Genomic DNA, 16441 nt, shown 5'->3' with positions numbered 1-16441 from the left:
CATTGCTGGTGTTATGTGAATAGCATAATTTATGCATTATTTTACATTTTTAGTAGTTATATCTCAAGTCCACTTTCCTTAGCAGCCATCGGGGACATGAGAAAATGGACAAAATAGGTGGTGTCTACTAAAAGAATTGAAGATAATTTCTGGAATTAAGATAAAATGTATGTAAGTTTTACACAATATTAAAGGGAACATTTCAATTAATGATAAAAGCTTTTAAAAATCAATTTTGGTGACCAAATAGATAAAATACAGCTAAAAGGATTAGAGGGACCTCAAATCGTACCGGTTTCGTGGAATGACTCATAAAGCGTACTTTCTACTTTTTGTTCTTTATGTACATTTTGATGCCAATATACTTTTGTACTTTTTACTCAAGTACATTTTGAATTGTAACAGAGTACCGTATTTCTACATTGCAGTATTGATACATAGTAAAGAAATGTAGTACGTTTTTCCACCACTGAACCACAATAATAATAGGAGCCATCAATAATCATAGATGTGTGTGCTGAAGTGGAGTGGAGTCACAGCACATTCAACAGCAAGGTGCTCATCATCATCATCAGACCTGACGTCACTGAATCTTTGACAGCACTTCCTGGAGTGTGTTTGTTGTGGGAAATACCAGAGCTGGATGTGAAACAACGGGCCACTTCTACAGCGCGCACACACACACACAGTCACACACACTCTCTCAATAAGAACGACATTGCATTATTCAGCCTCTCAGGCTCTGTCGCCGCTATTACGCCGTTATTACGGGAGGTATTCAATTCACAGTGCATCGGAACGTCGTAAAGCACAGCCTGTCTGCCTGGACACCGACGCGCTGCGGACAGCCAGGAGCTGTCGCGATGTTGTAAACCATGGACAGCAGGATAAAGTAAGACACGAGTTGTTGTTTTTTTCCCTCTCCTTCTTCTTCTATCACTTGCTTTCTGTCGAACCAGTAGAATAGAATAGATCCAACGTGGAGCTATAGCACGGTGTGTGGATGTGCTATACGAAGGAATGTTATGTTTCACGCAGTGTGTGAGACAGTGGAATTAGCAGCCAGGCCAGCTGGCTTGGCAGCATTTGGGTCAGTCAGCTTGCTGCTGCGCGTTGTCTGTGTGGCTGACCAGACCACGAATTAGCAGCTCTGCTAGGCAAACCAACCGGCTTGAATTCACCCAACGAGCTTAGCTCGCTGCTGCTGCTGGCCCCGAGTTTACACCGTTCTAAGTTTGTTGTCTGTATGAAGATGGACTGGAGCACCTTGTGACATTAGCTTACCAATTACTACTATGCTATTACTACAAGTCATACTGAATTAAAACCACTCAATTCTCACCTTAGCTATACAGCTGACGCCACGGACAGAAAGAGAGTGACACGTACACACCGTAAAAGCTGTTATTTTTCATTTCAGGTTGAATCCAGAAAGAACATTTGATTTGGTTCTACAGGTGGCATGTCCAGCATCTGAACATGAGGGTAGGTACACCCGTCCCTAATAGCCTTATTATTATCAATAACTAGTATTGTCTGAATTTGAATTTCACTCTGCTTTGCTTTAGAAGCTTTCCAGGACAGTATCTTAAATGTACTGAACATTATACATTATACATTTATGCAAAGTGTCATTTACCTTGATTGAAAGAAACTCCCTTGTGTTTGCCACTCTTTCTCTTTGTAGCCTACTGAAAGATTATTGTTTGTGGTGGGTAATAATTACAGTGTTCTGTGCACTGATAATGGTGTGTAGTCTGAATTATATATGCTAGCAGCAGTTTTTAGTCTGTTTAATGCCCTTCTCCAGCACTTTAAGTCAGGTAACTTGTGTCAGAAACCTATACTTTCATATGGTTGGGTGTCTGAGTAATTCCTCCCAAAGCGAAGGGAATTTTATACCTGGGGCTGGGGTGTTATTACACGTGCACGTGTTCTGCTGTATGCCTCAGAAAACCTAAGAAAGGACAAGATATTGTTTTTTAAAAGGTATAACACAAGGCGTCTTTTAGACGTCTTTTTTCATCAGATAACTTTTTGATGCATGGTGGAACTTTGTTATGTCATGACAAAAAGTACATAATTTCTTTATGGTTTCAAGTCTTATTTTTAACAAGCCCAGTTACACTTCTACACTATGCTGTCATTAAATTATAAGTTGTTGTATCAGACATTGAAGGCAATGTTGCTCTATCAGTGTCGTGACTCGGGCAGTTTTGGAAAGTTTCTGCTATAATGGTCAGCAAGTATAGCACTAGCATTAGGCTAGTGCTCTTTGCTATGGTCCAACATTCCAGCTGCAGCAGCCAGCCTGGACAGAAACGTGAGTGTTGAGGCTAACCCAGGAAATTATGTTGGCCACCGAAGAACAACATTGTATTCCTGCGTTATGAATATGGGAATCAAAACAACCTATATTTCACATCAATATCCAGTGTCACCCTTAAGTCAAATATCATGCAAAAACAGTTGTGCTGCATATTACACCGGCTCTCTTGTTTTCCCCGCTCGGTTTTGACGTTAAAGAGGTGTGCTGTGGACGGGTCACTTGTGCAGCTGCTGAGTTGACCATAGCAGAGGGAAAAGTTATCCTTGGACGTTGCTCTGATATTAGATTTAAAACCATACTCATAAACCACCGGCCTATACTGTAATAACTGACTTCCCCCCATGTCTGATCCAGGGTCAGGCTCATATCCGGACTCCTTCTCTCAGGAGGATGGCTTCTTAGCTATATGTATGTACAGTACACACCCCTTAGGGCAGATGGAGCACACACATTCTGTACCGGTATTGGACAGACCTCCTGCCACTACAGTGTACCAAATCCTCATTGGCTAACAGAACCGTGGCATTCAGGAAGTAGACATGGTGGAAGAAATCTCAGGAGATGTCATTGTATAATATTTGCCAGCTGAGGCTTATGATTTGGATGCCTTGTTTGCTTTAAAAGGAGTGGTTTCAGATAACCAAATAAGAACTGAGCCACTTCTCCTGTGGTTATTAGATCAATTTCCCTTTCTTCAAACCTCCTGTGTCTGAGGTACGAGGGATTTGAAATGATATGGCTTTTGAATGTCACAACCTAATCCATAAACTGTGCTATGCATGAGCTTGCACCATTATACTCAACATGAATTGATGGATTGTGTGTGAAGAATAGATTTGTAGACCTACAGGTGCATTAAGCCCCAACATCTGACCTTTCTCATGTGCACCGTACACTTTGTCTCAGTTCTGTCGTTCTATGTTTCTGTCGTTCTATGTTTCATACACTTTTGATATGAGCTCACTGAGTTACTGCTATGAGTCACACCAGACAGGCTTTGGCCAGGCTGTGAAACCTCTTCAATCACTCACCACAAACTAGACCTGTTTCTCCTACTGCCAAAATGCGGAGGCACATCCAAAAAAGCACACCATATTCACACTTTATCTTCTCATTGCTGCATAGAGGCAAACAAATAATAGCCCACAGTAATGTCCAACAAAGGCTATAATTAAATTGTCATAGCAACACAGTGTGGAACATTTAGGTCTAACCATTTGGAGAAGTGGCCTAAGGTTTCACTTTGCTCACATTTTTAATTTCTCCCTACAAGGTGGTTACTAATTATATTTTAGGTGCAACAGCGTGATGAATAGAGTGATTTTGATTCACAGTTCTCCCATTTAAATTGTTCTATATTCCCACTGCCCTGCACTGCCACCTACATGTACCTTACATTACCCTATGTTGAAAAATGGCTTGTGAAAGGGTATCCTCCTAGAGTGATCTGAAAGTAGAAGCTGTATACCTCTCAGGATTTGCTGATGTCACAGCAGCACTTTGCCCGTTCTCACCACATCCTGGCTGTGCTTTGCTGTGCTGTGCTTCCAGGAAACTAACACCCTGTGTGTCACAGCTTGCTGCCAGTCTTAAGTGCAAGGGAGGTTTACCCTGGTTGGCTTTGATCTCTGTGCTAAAGGTATACTATATGTACAGGTATATGCTACTACTTCCTGTGTTTTGTTTTGAATTTAGAGCATCTTACCCCTTTTTTCTCTCTCCCTAATAATTCCTCCCCACACATTACTGTGTTGCCACTGCTAGTGTACCGTACTGGCTCACCTGCCACTGAGGAGCCCCCACCGGGAGGACATAGCATCTCCGTCCTACCCCTCCCTTTCAACATTCCCTGTTGACAGGTGCTGCCTCAGCCTGTAGAAGTACATACAGTGATAAAGTTCACCCTCTCCAGGGCGCCCACTGGCCTACTGGTACAGGCGCATACCACTTAGGCATTGCCACATAGGCATGGATGCCTGGCGGCGGTGCTTGATTTAATACAGAGAGAGAGAGGAGTTCACCAGCGAATGTTCACTAAATTCGACACAAGGGCGAATAAAAAACAGACGCCTTTTCGCTTTTTAAAAATTCGCGTTTGGTGTGGATGCTTCCATTGACTTTATAAGGTTTTAAACAAAAGGCGAATTATACGCTAATTCGCTATTCGCCAATTCGCCGGCGGTGTGTACGAAGCATAAGACTCATAATAAGCTCACTGTTGAGTGTGAATATGAATACAAAAGCTGAGTCTGATCTTCAGTGACTGAGCCATGTCCGGTTAAACATAGCATAGGAGAACAGTAACCAAGCAAATAAATACACTTTGTAATACCATTTGGTTTTCTTCCAGTAAACAAACTTTGTAAACTGCAGCAATAATGACAATTATCCTATATCCCATACTGTAGTAACTTTAACGTGTTCTACTCTGTTGCAAAGTGCCTACAGTGTATGGGCCTGCCTCACTTACCCTGTCACTCAAGTAGACCACTGTTAACAGGGTTTCATAAGAAGCCTGGGCCTTTCTGATGTTCAGCCAACAGGGGCATCCAGCCTCTCAGGATGACCATTCATCCATGGGCAGCGTTGATGTAGCTGGATGACCTCATAGACTGAAGTTCAAATCTGACGTACAGGAATCCAGATCAAGCTAATGGCTTGCTTCTTGCTCTGGTAGAGGAGGAGGATACTATTTTAGTTTCTGAGTGAGTTTTAGCCATGCAATTTTGGATCCTTAACTTTGGCAACATTATCAGTGTGAGCCTATTGGACAATGTCCGGCTTCCCGCAGTTATAGTTGCTATTTTTTCCCAATTGGCTGAACATGGAAGCAAGGTAGCTACATTATATGCGTGCAGCAAGTAAGAACATTACTTTATTCTAGTCTGTCATATAGCATTTTGTTATAATGTGTTATTATTAATCTATTGGAAAGCTTTTTAGTAACCCCTCAAAGTAGTCGTCCGTGAGTCACTCAATAACACATTTTCTAGTAGTGGAGATTTCATGAGAACAATGAAATAAATAAGCTGTACTGAAGAAAAAAGGCATGCATTTGGTTGGAATGGCAGCAGTGTTCAACTCGGGATTTGGCTCCACATTTCTAACCACAGATGACAGACACGGCCCTTTTTTCCCCATGCTTGTCCACCGAGACCTGGCCTCCCTGTTCAGCCCCAGCCGAGCTCTGCTCAGTTGGCTCTGTTCACTTTGGATGCTCAGGAGCGAGTGTGCGTTGCCTGAGAGCGTGACTGGCATGCTAGCTACTAGCGGCCCTGGCTACATAGAGCCATATTGATGTGTTTCCAAGATACTGCCAAACTAGCAGATGACGCTAGCGCTGCCAAGGCAGTAGGTGGGGACAGATGCTACCTGTCCTCTCCCGCTCCCTCCAGCCAGATTGCTCCCTAGTAACAAAGCAATAAAGTTAATAGATCAGCATATCAATTTTACAACGCCATTTGTGCTGCAATTAGGGGAACGATTTGCTGTTTAAAAAACACAACAAAAATGTCAATGTTTTCATCTGGCTTTGATCACATTGTTATGCCACTTTGTGTTGTGACAGCATAGGCTTATCAGTTACCATTGAACATATGTCACATTTTTCATGAGAATATTGACAAGTTCATTGTCAGCCTCAATATCCCAAGACAGCTCTTTGCGGGTATTAAAATTCGCTCCATATTGATGCACTTGCATCTGTTTTTTCTTGTTTCCTACAGATAGAATAAAAGGGACCAGAAACCAGAAGTTGGAAGCATTGCTTTTGATTCACATGGCCTTCTAACTTCACTTGCTCCAATGCACCAATTACGAAAAGTTACTTTTGTTCTGTTCCTCAAGAACATTCACACTGAGACCCGGAGGTCTCCAAGTGTCACCTCCCGCTAGCTAGTTCGTTATCAATCTGCTTCCCTCTCTGCTGTAGGCCCCTCAAGCAGAACTGTGATATTCCATTTTCACAGATACAGCTATGCTGTTTTTCTCCTTACACCCCCCCCCCTCCCTGCCCGCCCGCCCCCCCGTACACCCACCCTTGGTATTCGCAGAGCAAAATGCCTGTGTAGTAGAACTTTTAGAAAAGGTTGAACACTGACATTCTGCAAAATGTCAAAATTGCTCCTTGACCCAGGAACAACAGTTCTGCAATCTGATTGGCTGCGGCATGTGTGTGGGGGTCATGACGGGCTCACACTCAGGCGGGAGGCCATTGGAGGGCTAGAAGATGCCACGGCAGCTAGGAGGGTGTTGATTGGTCATTAGAGAGGCCACACTCCTCTACTCACACTCCTGGGAGCACCCCTGGGTCTCACACTTTGTTTCTATTTCTCCCGGTCCTTCTGCCTTTCTCTCTTGTCTTGCCCATTTAACTTAGCTAAATTGGCTCCCTTACAGAGAGCAAAATATCATCTCACTCAGTGTCTTCTTTCTGAGAGGAATTTAGGAGGGCTTGATAACTTCCCTGCTATGATATCTAATGACCACACACAGTGTGAGTGAACTTTGAGAAGTCCCGGCCTCCCACTCCATTCTCTCTTTGAGTGTGTCTGTGGAATCTTGTTTGACCAACGGTCCAACTTTCAGTAGCAAACTTATTTTTGTCTGCATTGAGGTTAGAGGTCAGTGGCTGCCTTAGCCAGACAGTTCTAGCTGTCCTTATCTGTACTTTTGCCTGTTTCTTTGGTCAGTGCACTTAATATTTCAAAGTGAAAATATATTCCAAAACAGAGCTGACTGTTGTCTCTTCAAGTATTTCCATGTCGTACTCTTCGCATGGTTGTATCTTAACGTCTTAATTAAACAATAGCCTAACTGGCCATGTGCAAAATGTTGTTTTTAAACTGAGGCTTTCGTGCAATGATGTTCACTAATTAGGGTTGGAATTTCATAAAGCTTTCAGGACAACATTAATTCTTTATGAGTTTTTCCTTCAGCATCACACTCTCCATACATAGGATATTACCCACTAAGTTATAAGCAAGTAAAAGTCCATTTGTATTGATTTTGGTTAGATGACATATTTGTCCAGCCATTGTTACTGCAATTCTTTGTGTACCACAGCCTCGTTCTTTTGTTTGTGTCAGGACTCATTTGTAGCACCCCGTCATCTGTCAGCCATCCATTCACAAGCTCTGTAGTGGTCGACTGCCTGTTGGGTACAGGTCCATTTTTCCCCCTATTTTTTCACCAGCTTGTGTGAAGCAGGTCTATAGTCAGTCACTGTGCTAGTAGTGGCCTTTTTATCACTTTCTCATCTTTGGCTGTCCTTTAAGCCAATGGGGATTCTGCTTTGGCTTCCCATACACTGAATGAGTCTGCAATGCCTTTCCATACTGAATGGGCGTAAGAGTGGTCACCACTAGTAAGACGCCTCAGGGCGATGCGAGGTCGCGCCAGTTCTTGGCCATCTGGCCAGTGATGTATATCGGACCAGTTACCCATGGAGACCCCTGCATGATAGTCAACAATGTTATGTCAAAACATGCCCATATATGGGCATTACCAAATATGGGCATTCCCAGATATGTCCTTAATATTGATGACATTGGGAAAGGGATCTCCATATATGGGCATAAAACATATGTTAATTAGTAAAGCCAAGCAGGGCCTTGGCAAGTTAGGGCATGTGTTTGATGCCTGGGGATCTCCATATATGGGCATAAGGGGTACCCTATCAGGGCATCATCTGGGAATGCCCATACTGTATATGGATTTGTATTTTATTTTATTTTATCCTTTATTGCGACCGTAGGGAGCATTTACTATCAAAACCTCCACGGGCTGTCCGTCCGTCTGTCTGTCCGTCTGTCTGTCACACGTCACACGTCACACTTTTGCCCTGCTCATATCTCCACAACCGTTGCCCCCATCCATGCCAAATTTTGCACACACACTCCTTACCTGCCAAACTACAACCTCCAAGGACCCCCGGAGATCCAGGGACCCTCAGGTCCCTGGGGGACCCCCAGGTGTAAAAAATGACCAAATGTGCAAAAATGACCACCCCAACGGGGCTGCTCACGGGGAATTCCTGGGGACCACCCACTCCTGGTGCTCCAGAATGGATGCAAAAGTGGTGACCCCCCAGTGGAGGACCCCCTCCACTGCAGCTCACATAAAATGCCGTAACTCGGGCTGGGAGCGTCCGGGAGAGCCGGGGCCGGTACCTATTCGTCCGCCAAGGCAACGCGGAGACCCCACCCCTCATTTCTCACATGGCCCTCTTCTAGCGCCACCTTCAGGCCCATTTTTAAAACACATTTTTGGCCACTGCTCCTACAGTTTTTGCCGTAAAATCACGCTAATCGCTACACAGTATGTCTACACTCATCCCATCAACATGAATCTGTCCCATATAGCGCCACCTTCAGGCCGATTTTTAAAAACAAATTTTTGGACACTGCTCCTAGAGATTTTGCCCTAAAATCACGAAAATCACTACACAGTATGTCTACACTCATGTCATCAACATGGATCAGGGAGATTTTGGAAAAACAATTTTTTGCCCTATTTGTGGAGATAACCGACCTACGGTCGCTTATCTCCCGATTAGGGAGTCTTACTGGTTAATATACACATATATGGACTTAATATTAACGTTTTCAGGGAAGGTAGGGTGTAAATCAGAGTAAAAGAGGCTCTTGGGCCAGTTAGGGCCTGGGAATAAAAGGGATTTTGTTTCTGGGAATGACCATATATGGACTTTTTATTTTATTTTATCCTTTATTAATAATAATTGCGACCGTCAGGGAGCAGTTTACTATGAAAACCTCCACCGGCCGTCCGTCCGTCCGTCCGTCACACGTCACACGTCACACCTTTGTTTGTGTACGGTGTGATGTCATATATCTTCAGTATGACATCACACCACATGTGTACACAAACCTTTGTGTACGTTGCTGTGGCAACAGTCTGTTGTTGCTGGTCTGTTAGTGTACGTTAGCAACCACCTTAGCAACCATGGTTTTACCCTAGCAACCAACTGTTTACCCTAGCAACCAACTGTTTACCATAGCAACCATGTTTTTTTCCCCTAGCAACCAACTGGGCATAAAAGGGATTCTGTTAGGGATCTCCATATATGGGCATAAAAGGGATTCTGTTAGGGATCTCCATATATGGGCATAAAAGGGATTCTGTTAGGGATCTCCATATATGGGCATAAAAGGGATTCTGTTAGCTGTTAGTGATCTCCATATATGGGCATAAAAGGGATGCTGTTAGGGATCTCCATATATGGGCATAAAAGGGATTCTGTTAGGGATCTCCATATATGGGCATGAAAGGGATTATGTTAGGGATCTCCATATATGGGCATAAAAGGGATTGTATCCCAGATGATGCCCTGTACTTGTTATTTGTTGATGTAAATGTTCACATAGAGTGTAATAATTGGTAAAACAAACTTTTGGCCTATTTGTGGAGATAAGCGACCAACGGTCGCTTATCTCCCGATTAGGGAGTCTTACTGGTATGTATCCATATACATACAATATAGTTTATGACCATAGTTTATACCCATACATGGAGCTCCCTATCTGATTCTGAACCAGCCACACAGATATGGGCCATGCCTTTGCCATCTGGCCAGTGATATATATCGATGACATCAGGGATCTTCATATATGGGCATAAAAGGGATACCCATATACTTTTACATAGGTGATGTCACCTGTGATATCACCTGTGATGTCCAATGCATTTTGCTGGAGAAAACCTTCTTTATCTCAAATGTATGTTTTTTATTGGCAAGAACCAAATTTTTCCACGGCTAGATGGCAAAATAATGATCGGCTAACTATAGCTTTAGCCTATCCATGATGGACCGCAACAACATCCATGTCAGAGTCATGTGACACACAAATGTGCTGATGTGCACGCGTGAGCACGCTGTGGTTTCAAAATAAAGTGCAGCTAATAGGCCAGAATGGCTGGCGTTCTACGGTTGGGTTCTGGCGCCATCGTGTAGCTCCTAAATGTGAAAGGAACCATAATTTAACCCTTGAGTTTAAAATATATTGTTTTGGTAATTATTTTGTAAGATGCAAGAGTCATGACACTACTTTCCAAGGGTTTTAGCTTTCCACAAGCTGGTATTCTTTGAGACACACATACAGGTATTTCAGGGCTTGGCCGAATCCGCCATTCCTTCACAGAGTGAAATTGAAATTGCATTACGGAGCATACACATTTTTACATTTTATGGGTTTATTTCGTCATAGCACAACATATGGTGAAGTATTGTAAGAGCAAATAATTGCAACAACCACCGATCTTGTGAAAAATGAAAATGGTACAGCCAATTTGCCAAATATTCAAATTGAGATACACACCCAAATTTTTGCTAGGCCAAACAAGGGAATCACATGGCGTTGATCCACTTCCCCTATTCGCTCATACTAGGCCATAGCGTATGTGTAGGTACTAGGCAGAAGAATAATATGCTGTGTCATTTCTTGTTTTTAAGAGGGTGGAGTGAGTGCTCTCAAACCTTTTTTCTTACGCAAGCATTTTATTTCTAGTTGTAGAATGAACGTCATCTTGATGATTTCACAGATAAAATTCCGGTACGTAACTTGACATTCTGTGAGGGAAGGCCTGCGTCGTGACAATCACACTGGTTATCAGACTGACACAATATGTCCATATATGGGCATTTCCAGATATGGGCTTATATTGTGGACATCAGGGATCTTGGGACTGACGCACAGACCATATTTGGGAATTCACAGGTATGGGCTTAATATTGATGACATCAGGGATCTTGGCCACATATGGAGCATGACTTGAGGTGTGACGCATGCACGGACGGACATGATTGATCTGCATTTTCATTTTCATACTGAATGCGACCTATGGTCGCAATAATATTTGGATGTACGATTATGAGTTCATCCTGTCCATTGCTGGCTGACAGCAAATTTACAAAGACTCTCAAATTGTGGCAACTGGAAAGGCAGAGCAAGGCCAGTGAAATTATGTCTGTTCAATCTGTCTAATAGGACTCACCTCATTCTAACAGCTCTGCCTCTGCCACTTCTGCATTCTGATGAAACTGTTCTTGGGGTCTTTTTCGTTTTCTCTTTTGCATCTCTGTAACTCTCTCTCTCCCCTCCTCGTACCTCCATTATCACCAGTTGTGACAGGGGCAGACAGGCCCTACAGGGAGAGAGAGGAGGTCAGTGGACTGTCCAGGTGCCTCCACAACACGCACGCACGCACGCACGCACGCACACACGCACACACACACACACACACACACACACACACACACACACACACACATGCGCGTGCACATGTGTATGGACACAGGGCTCGGGCATGAAATGACAGAGTCCATGGTCCTGTCCATGGTACAGTTGACTGTAAACATAGTACTACTACTGACATGGAGGAGTGGGGGGGGGGTGTTTGGTTGTTATGCTGGATGTTCTTTCCCTGTCACTGATGCAGTACTGGACCTACACACCATATAGGTGTGTGTCTTCTCCTTTGCATAGTGTACACTCAATACAAAAGAATTGAGATGGTCCGATCAGGTTTTTAGGAACCGATCACCCGATCACCGATCCGATCAAGTGGGGCAATATTATTATTATTATTATTTATTTTAAAAAGAGAGAGAGAGAGAGAAGAAAAAAAAATCCCATAAAGAAAGTGGCAATATTGTCTGCCCTTCATAATAATCATAAAGGCAAAAAAAAAAAACCATGTCACTCTCTTTCAATTATATTCAATAACATTTCAGCTTACTTGGTTAATAGCATTTTTATTTAAAAGCAGAATCAATAATAGGCCTAATATAGGTCCTTAAGATTGTTTTCCTGTACAGTATATTGTACACATTTGGGGTCCTTGCTCTTGGCATGAAAATGTTTGAGAACCACTGTTCTTAAACAATATTATAGACCAGTAAGACTCCCTAATCTCCCTCGGGAGATAAGCGACCGTAGGTCACTTATCTCCACAAATAGGGCAAAAATGTGTTTTTCCAAAATCTGCCTGAGCCATGTTGATGACATGAGTGTAGACATACTGTGTAGTGATGTTCGTGATTTTAGGGCAACATCTGTAGGAGCAGTGTCCAAAAATGTGTTTTTAAAAATGGGCCTGAAGGTGGCGCTATATGGGACAGATTCATGTTGATGGGATGAGTGTAGACATATTGTGTAGCAATTTGCGTGATTTTAGGGCCAAAACTGTAGGAGTAGTGGGCAAAAATGTGTTGTAAAAATCGGCCTGAAGGTGGCGCTAGAAGAGGGCCATGTGAGAAATGAGGGGTGGGGTCTCCGCGTTGCCTTGGCGGACGAATAGGTACCGGCCCCGGCTCTCCCGGACGCTCCTAGGCCGAGTTACGGCATTTTATGTGAGCTGCAGTGGAGGGGGTCCTCCACTGGGGGCGTCACCACTTTTGCATCCGTTCTGGAGCACCAGGAGTGGGTGGTCCCCAGGAATTCCCCGTGAGCAGCCCCGTTGGGGTGGTCATTTGGTAATTTTTGCACATGTGCTCATTTTTTACACTTGGGGGTCCCCGAGGGAGCTGGGGGTCCCTGGAGCTCCGGGGGTCCTTGGAGGTTGTAGTTTGGCAGGTAAGGAGTGTGTGTGCAAAATCTGGCATGGATCGGGGCAACGGTTGCGGAGATATGAGCAGGGCAAAAGTGTGACGTCTGACGTGTGACGGACGGACTGACTGACGCACGGACACCTGGTGGAGCTTTCTGTAGTAAGTGCGACCTACGGTCGCAACAACAACGTTTTTATAGACCTGTTTGCTTGTTTCTGGCCAATCTGGCAACCCATTAGCTCATGTGTGGCACGCACGCACGCACGCACACACATGGAGGAGCGCGACACACACACACGCCGCGCGGAGAGAGAGAGAGAGAGAGAGAGAGAGAGAGAGAGAGAGAGAGAGAGAGAGAGAGAGAGAGAGAGAGAGAGCGAGCGAGATGGAGCGAGGAGGACCAGCGCGACCATAACAAATCCTTGACTACGATTTTTTTACCATTAGGAGAGATAACACTACAGGCAAATGTGGACAAAACAAAAAACTAAATCTCCATTCTCTAATTGTATAGAGCTCTTGTAAATTGAATAATGCAGAACAATAATTTATTGCGTAAAATGAAACCAAATGGACCTGTAAGGGTCCATTTGCTAACATTTTTTGCTCTCAAGGGTTAAAGATGTATAACGGTCCAATTGGTTACCAACTGTCAATCATTTAGCTGGGGACCACCTGGAACCCTCGCAAGGACCACTGGTGGTCCCCGGACCACTGGTTGAAAACCACTGCGTAGGGCTGTCGTATTTAGGTGATGATTGTTTCCAGTCACCACAATTAGCCCTTCACTATGCCCCTCCCAGCCTTGGCAAGCAGGAAGTTATTCTAAGCTAGCATTGGACAAAAGCTTGCTTGCCTTGGCAAGCAGGAAGTTTTTCTAAGCTAGCATTGGACAAAGCTTTTTGGGAGGGGCATATTCTAAGCTAGCATTGGACAAAAGCTTTTTGGGAGGGGCATATTCTAAGCTAGCATTGGACAAAAGCTTATTGGGAGGGGCATATTCTAAACTAGCATTGGACAAAAGCTTTTTGGGAGGGGCATATTCTAAGCTAGCATTGGACAAAAGCTTATTGGGAGGGGCATATTCTAAACTAGCATTGGACAAAAGCTTTTTGGGAGGGGCATATTCTAAGCTAGCATTGGACAAAAGCTTATTGGGAGGGGCATAGTGAAGGGCTAATTATCAACCCCTGAGCATTCTTACGCTGTAATTGGCAAGATACAAACGTTTCATGAATTACACGTGAACCCTGTCGTAATATTATTATTTCTGTGCTCAGATCTGTACTTGTTTCTATGTTAGACGAATGATGGCCAGCAGTATATGCAGGAGCTCTCTCTCTCTTCTTTCCTATGGATATTTCCTCCTACGCACCTCAAGAAATTTTCATATATGTGAAATAATAATTTTCACTTGTAGAATTATTTTTGTGTAAGGTATGTGAGAGCAAGCTTGCATGCTTGTGGGCATGCGCCCATGTCTATGTGTATGCACGTGTGTGTGTGTGTGTGTGTGTGTGTGTGTGTGTGTGTGTGTGTGTGTGTGTGTGTGTGTGTGTGTGTGTGTGTGTGTGTGTGTGTGTGTGTGTGTGTGTGTGTGTGTGTGTGTGTGTGTGTGTGTGTGTGAGAGAGATAGATAGACAGAGAGAGAGAGATAGACAGAGAGAGAGAGATAGACACAGAGAGAGAGAGAGAGACATGCACACACACACACACACACACACACACGCACACGCACACAGAGAGAGAGAGAGATAGAGAGACAGAGAGAGGTAGAGACAGAAGCTGTGAGAGCTGCAGGAGCCTCATCTGAATTCACTGATGCAGCCAGACTGTGGGAGAACATGGAAAGACTTCTAGGAACTGGTGCTCACATTGGCTATTTTTAGACTTGCCTTTGCATGGCAAAAAAGTGGGGGAAAGTACTAGGGACCCGATCAATAATTTAAAAGTGGATGATTTTGATGAATTTAGAATAGTTGCCCTCTCTCACAGCCTCACCGAATTTGTATTTTAGTGCTGTGTGTGTGTGTGTGTGTGTGTGTGTGTGTGTGTGTGTGTGTGTGTGTGTGTGTGTGTGTGTGTGTGTGTGTGTGTGTGTGTGTGTGTGTGTGTGTGTGTGTGTGTGTGTGTGTGTGTGTGTGTGCGCGCGCGCGTGCGTGTGCACTAGGGATGGGTATCGTTCACCTTTGAATCGATACGATACCTTTTTCGATACCTGGGAATCGATACGATACCCTTTTCGATACCATTTTCGATTTTTATTTAAGTTTAACTTCAACGCGGAAAGAGTGGTGACTCACTGGCTGCTGCGGTAGAGCAGAGGTGATGATGATGATGATCACACAGTGTGGCGGAGCAGAGAGTATAGACGTTGGATAATCATCATAATAATAAACATTATAGGCTATTGTCGGCTATTTTCCACAGTAACAAGTGTAGCCTACTAAAGCAGTCATTAAACTCTCAGTAGCCCAACTGTTACAGATGCGACCGGCCAGGGGTGTGTTCCAGAGTATCGAAACGAGGTATCGTTCGTTTTTACGTGAACCGTTACCCGATAGTATCGACGTCATGCGATCGATACCATTAAAAGTATCTCAGACGATACCCATCCCTAGTGTACACACACGCGTGTGCATTATTGCACGCACACACGTTTTTGAATAAATTCATACCCTATCTACCACTGACAGTTTATGTTCCAATGAGCTGTGGGAATGTCAGGTGTTAAAACACCAGTATTGACTGCTGCTTTTGCTCTGTTGGTGCCCGTCCAAAAAACACTTGAGTCATCATCATCAGCTGGTGGCCTGCAGTGTATACAGAATGGATGACCAGCAGCATGTATGTTAACAGGTCAGCAGCACAGCAGATGGCATGCACAGTACACGCACGCACACACACACACACACACACACACACACACACACACACACACACACACACACACACACACACACACACACACACACACACACACACACACACACACACACACACACACACACGTCACACACACACACACACACAACTTATCCTGACTTAAGAGAACAATGATTGGCTAGCTCATATGAATGTAATGCCGATGTGGCCTAGTTTTGCCCACAAATGAACAGGATTAGCCTAACTCCCGCTTTATAGTAGCTTTGCTCCTATTAATCTGCCAAAGTCTGGTAAATGGGATTTAATAAAAAAGCAGAGATGAAAAATCTGTTGACATTCATGGTTGTCATGTTGAGCACAATGAGCAGATTTTGTGAAGACAGGAATTTAACAGGTTTTTGCGTGGACTCACTGGCCAGATTACATCAGCAGGCCCAATCTCTGCCCAATGCCCCAATGGCGATGCTTTCCTGACACAGTAAAATCCTGAGTGTTTGTACAACTCAGAAAATTGCCCGAAGGGACTATTATTACACTCTCAGAGTTAAAATTAACCACTTTCAACATGCCGTCCCTATTTTGGGCATGTCATTATAGGTGAAAACCTTAGGGTTACGGTAACATTTTCTATTCAAATAGCAGATCTTCAAGCACGAGAT

At 43.9% G+C, this 16441-nt stretch overlaps 1 protein-coding gene across 1 annotated transcript in view; it reads left to right on the top strand.

Annotated features, from left to right (window-relative positions):
• The first annotated feature begins 629 nt into the window (after window positions 1–629).
• dennd1b (DENN/MADD domain containing 1B) overlaps window positions 630–16441 on the top strand; it is a 190385-nt gene continuing 174573 nt past the window's right edge. Inside the window, exons 1-2 of the mRNA XM_080732823.1 lie at window positions 630–892; window positions 1421–1485. Coding sequence (XP_080588949.1) covers window positions 876–892; window positions 1421–1485 — 82 coding nt within the window. The 5' untranslated portion in view covers window positions 630–875. The remainder of the gene's footprint in view (window positions 893–1420; window positions 1486–16441) is intronic.

This window comes from Nannobrachium achirus (assembly GCF_963921795.1).
Source record: "Nannobrachium achirus genome assembly, chromosome: 1".
NCBI classification, from domain to species: Eukaryota; Metazoa; Chordata; class Actinopteri; order Myctophiformes; family Myctophidae; genus Nannobrachium; species Nannobrachium achirus.
Note: the sequence above shows the minus strand (reverse complement) of the source record. Positions and strands in the feature narration are given on the sequence as shown.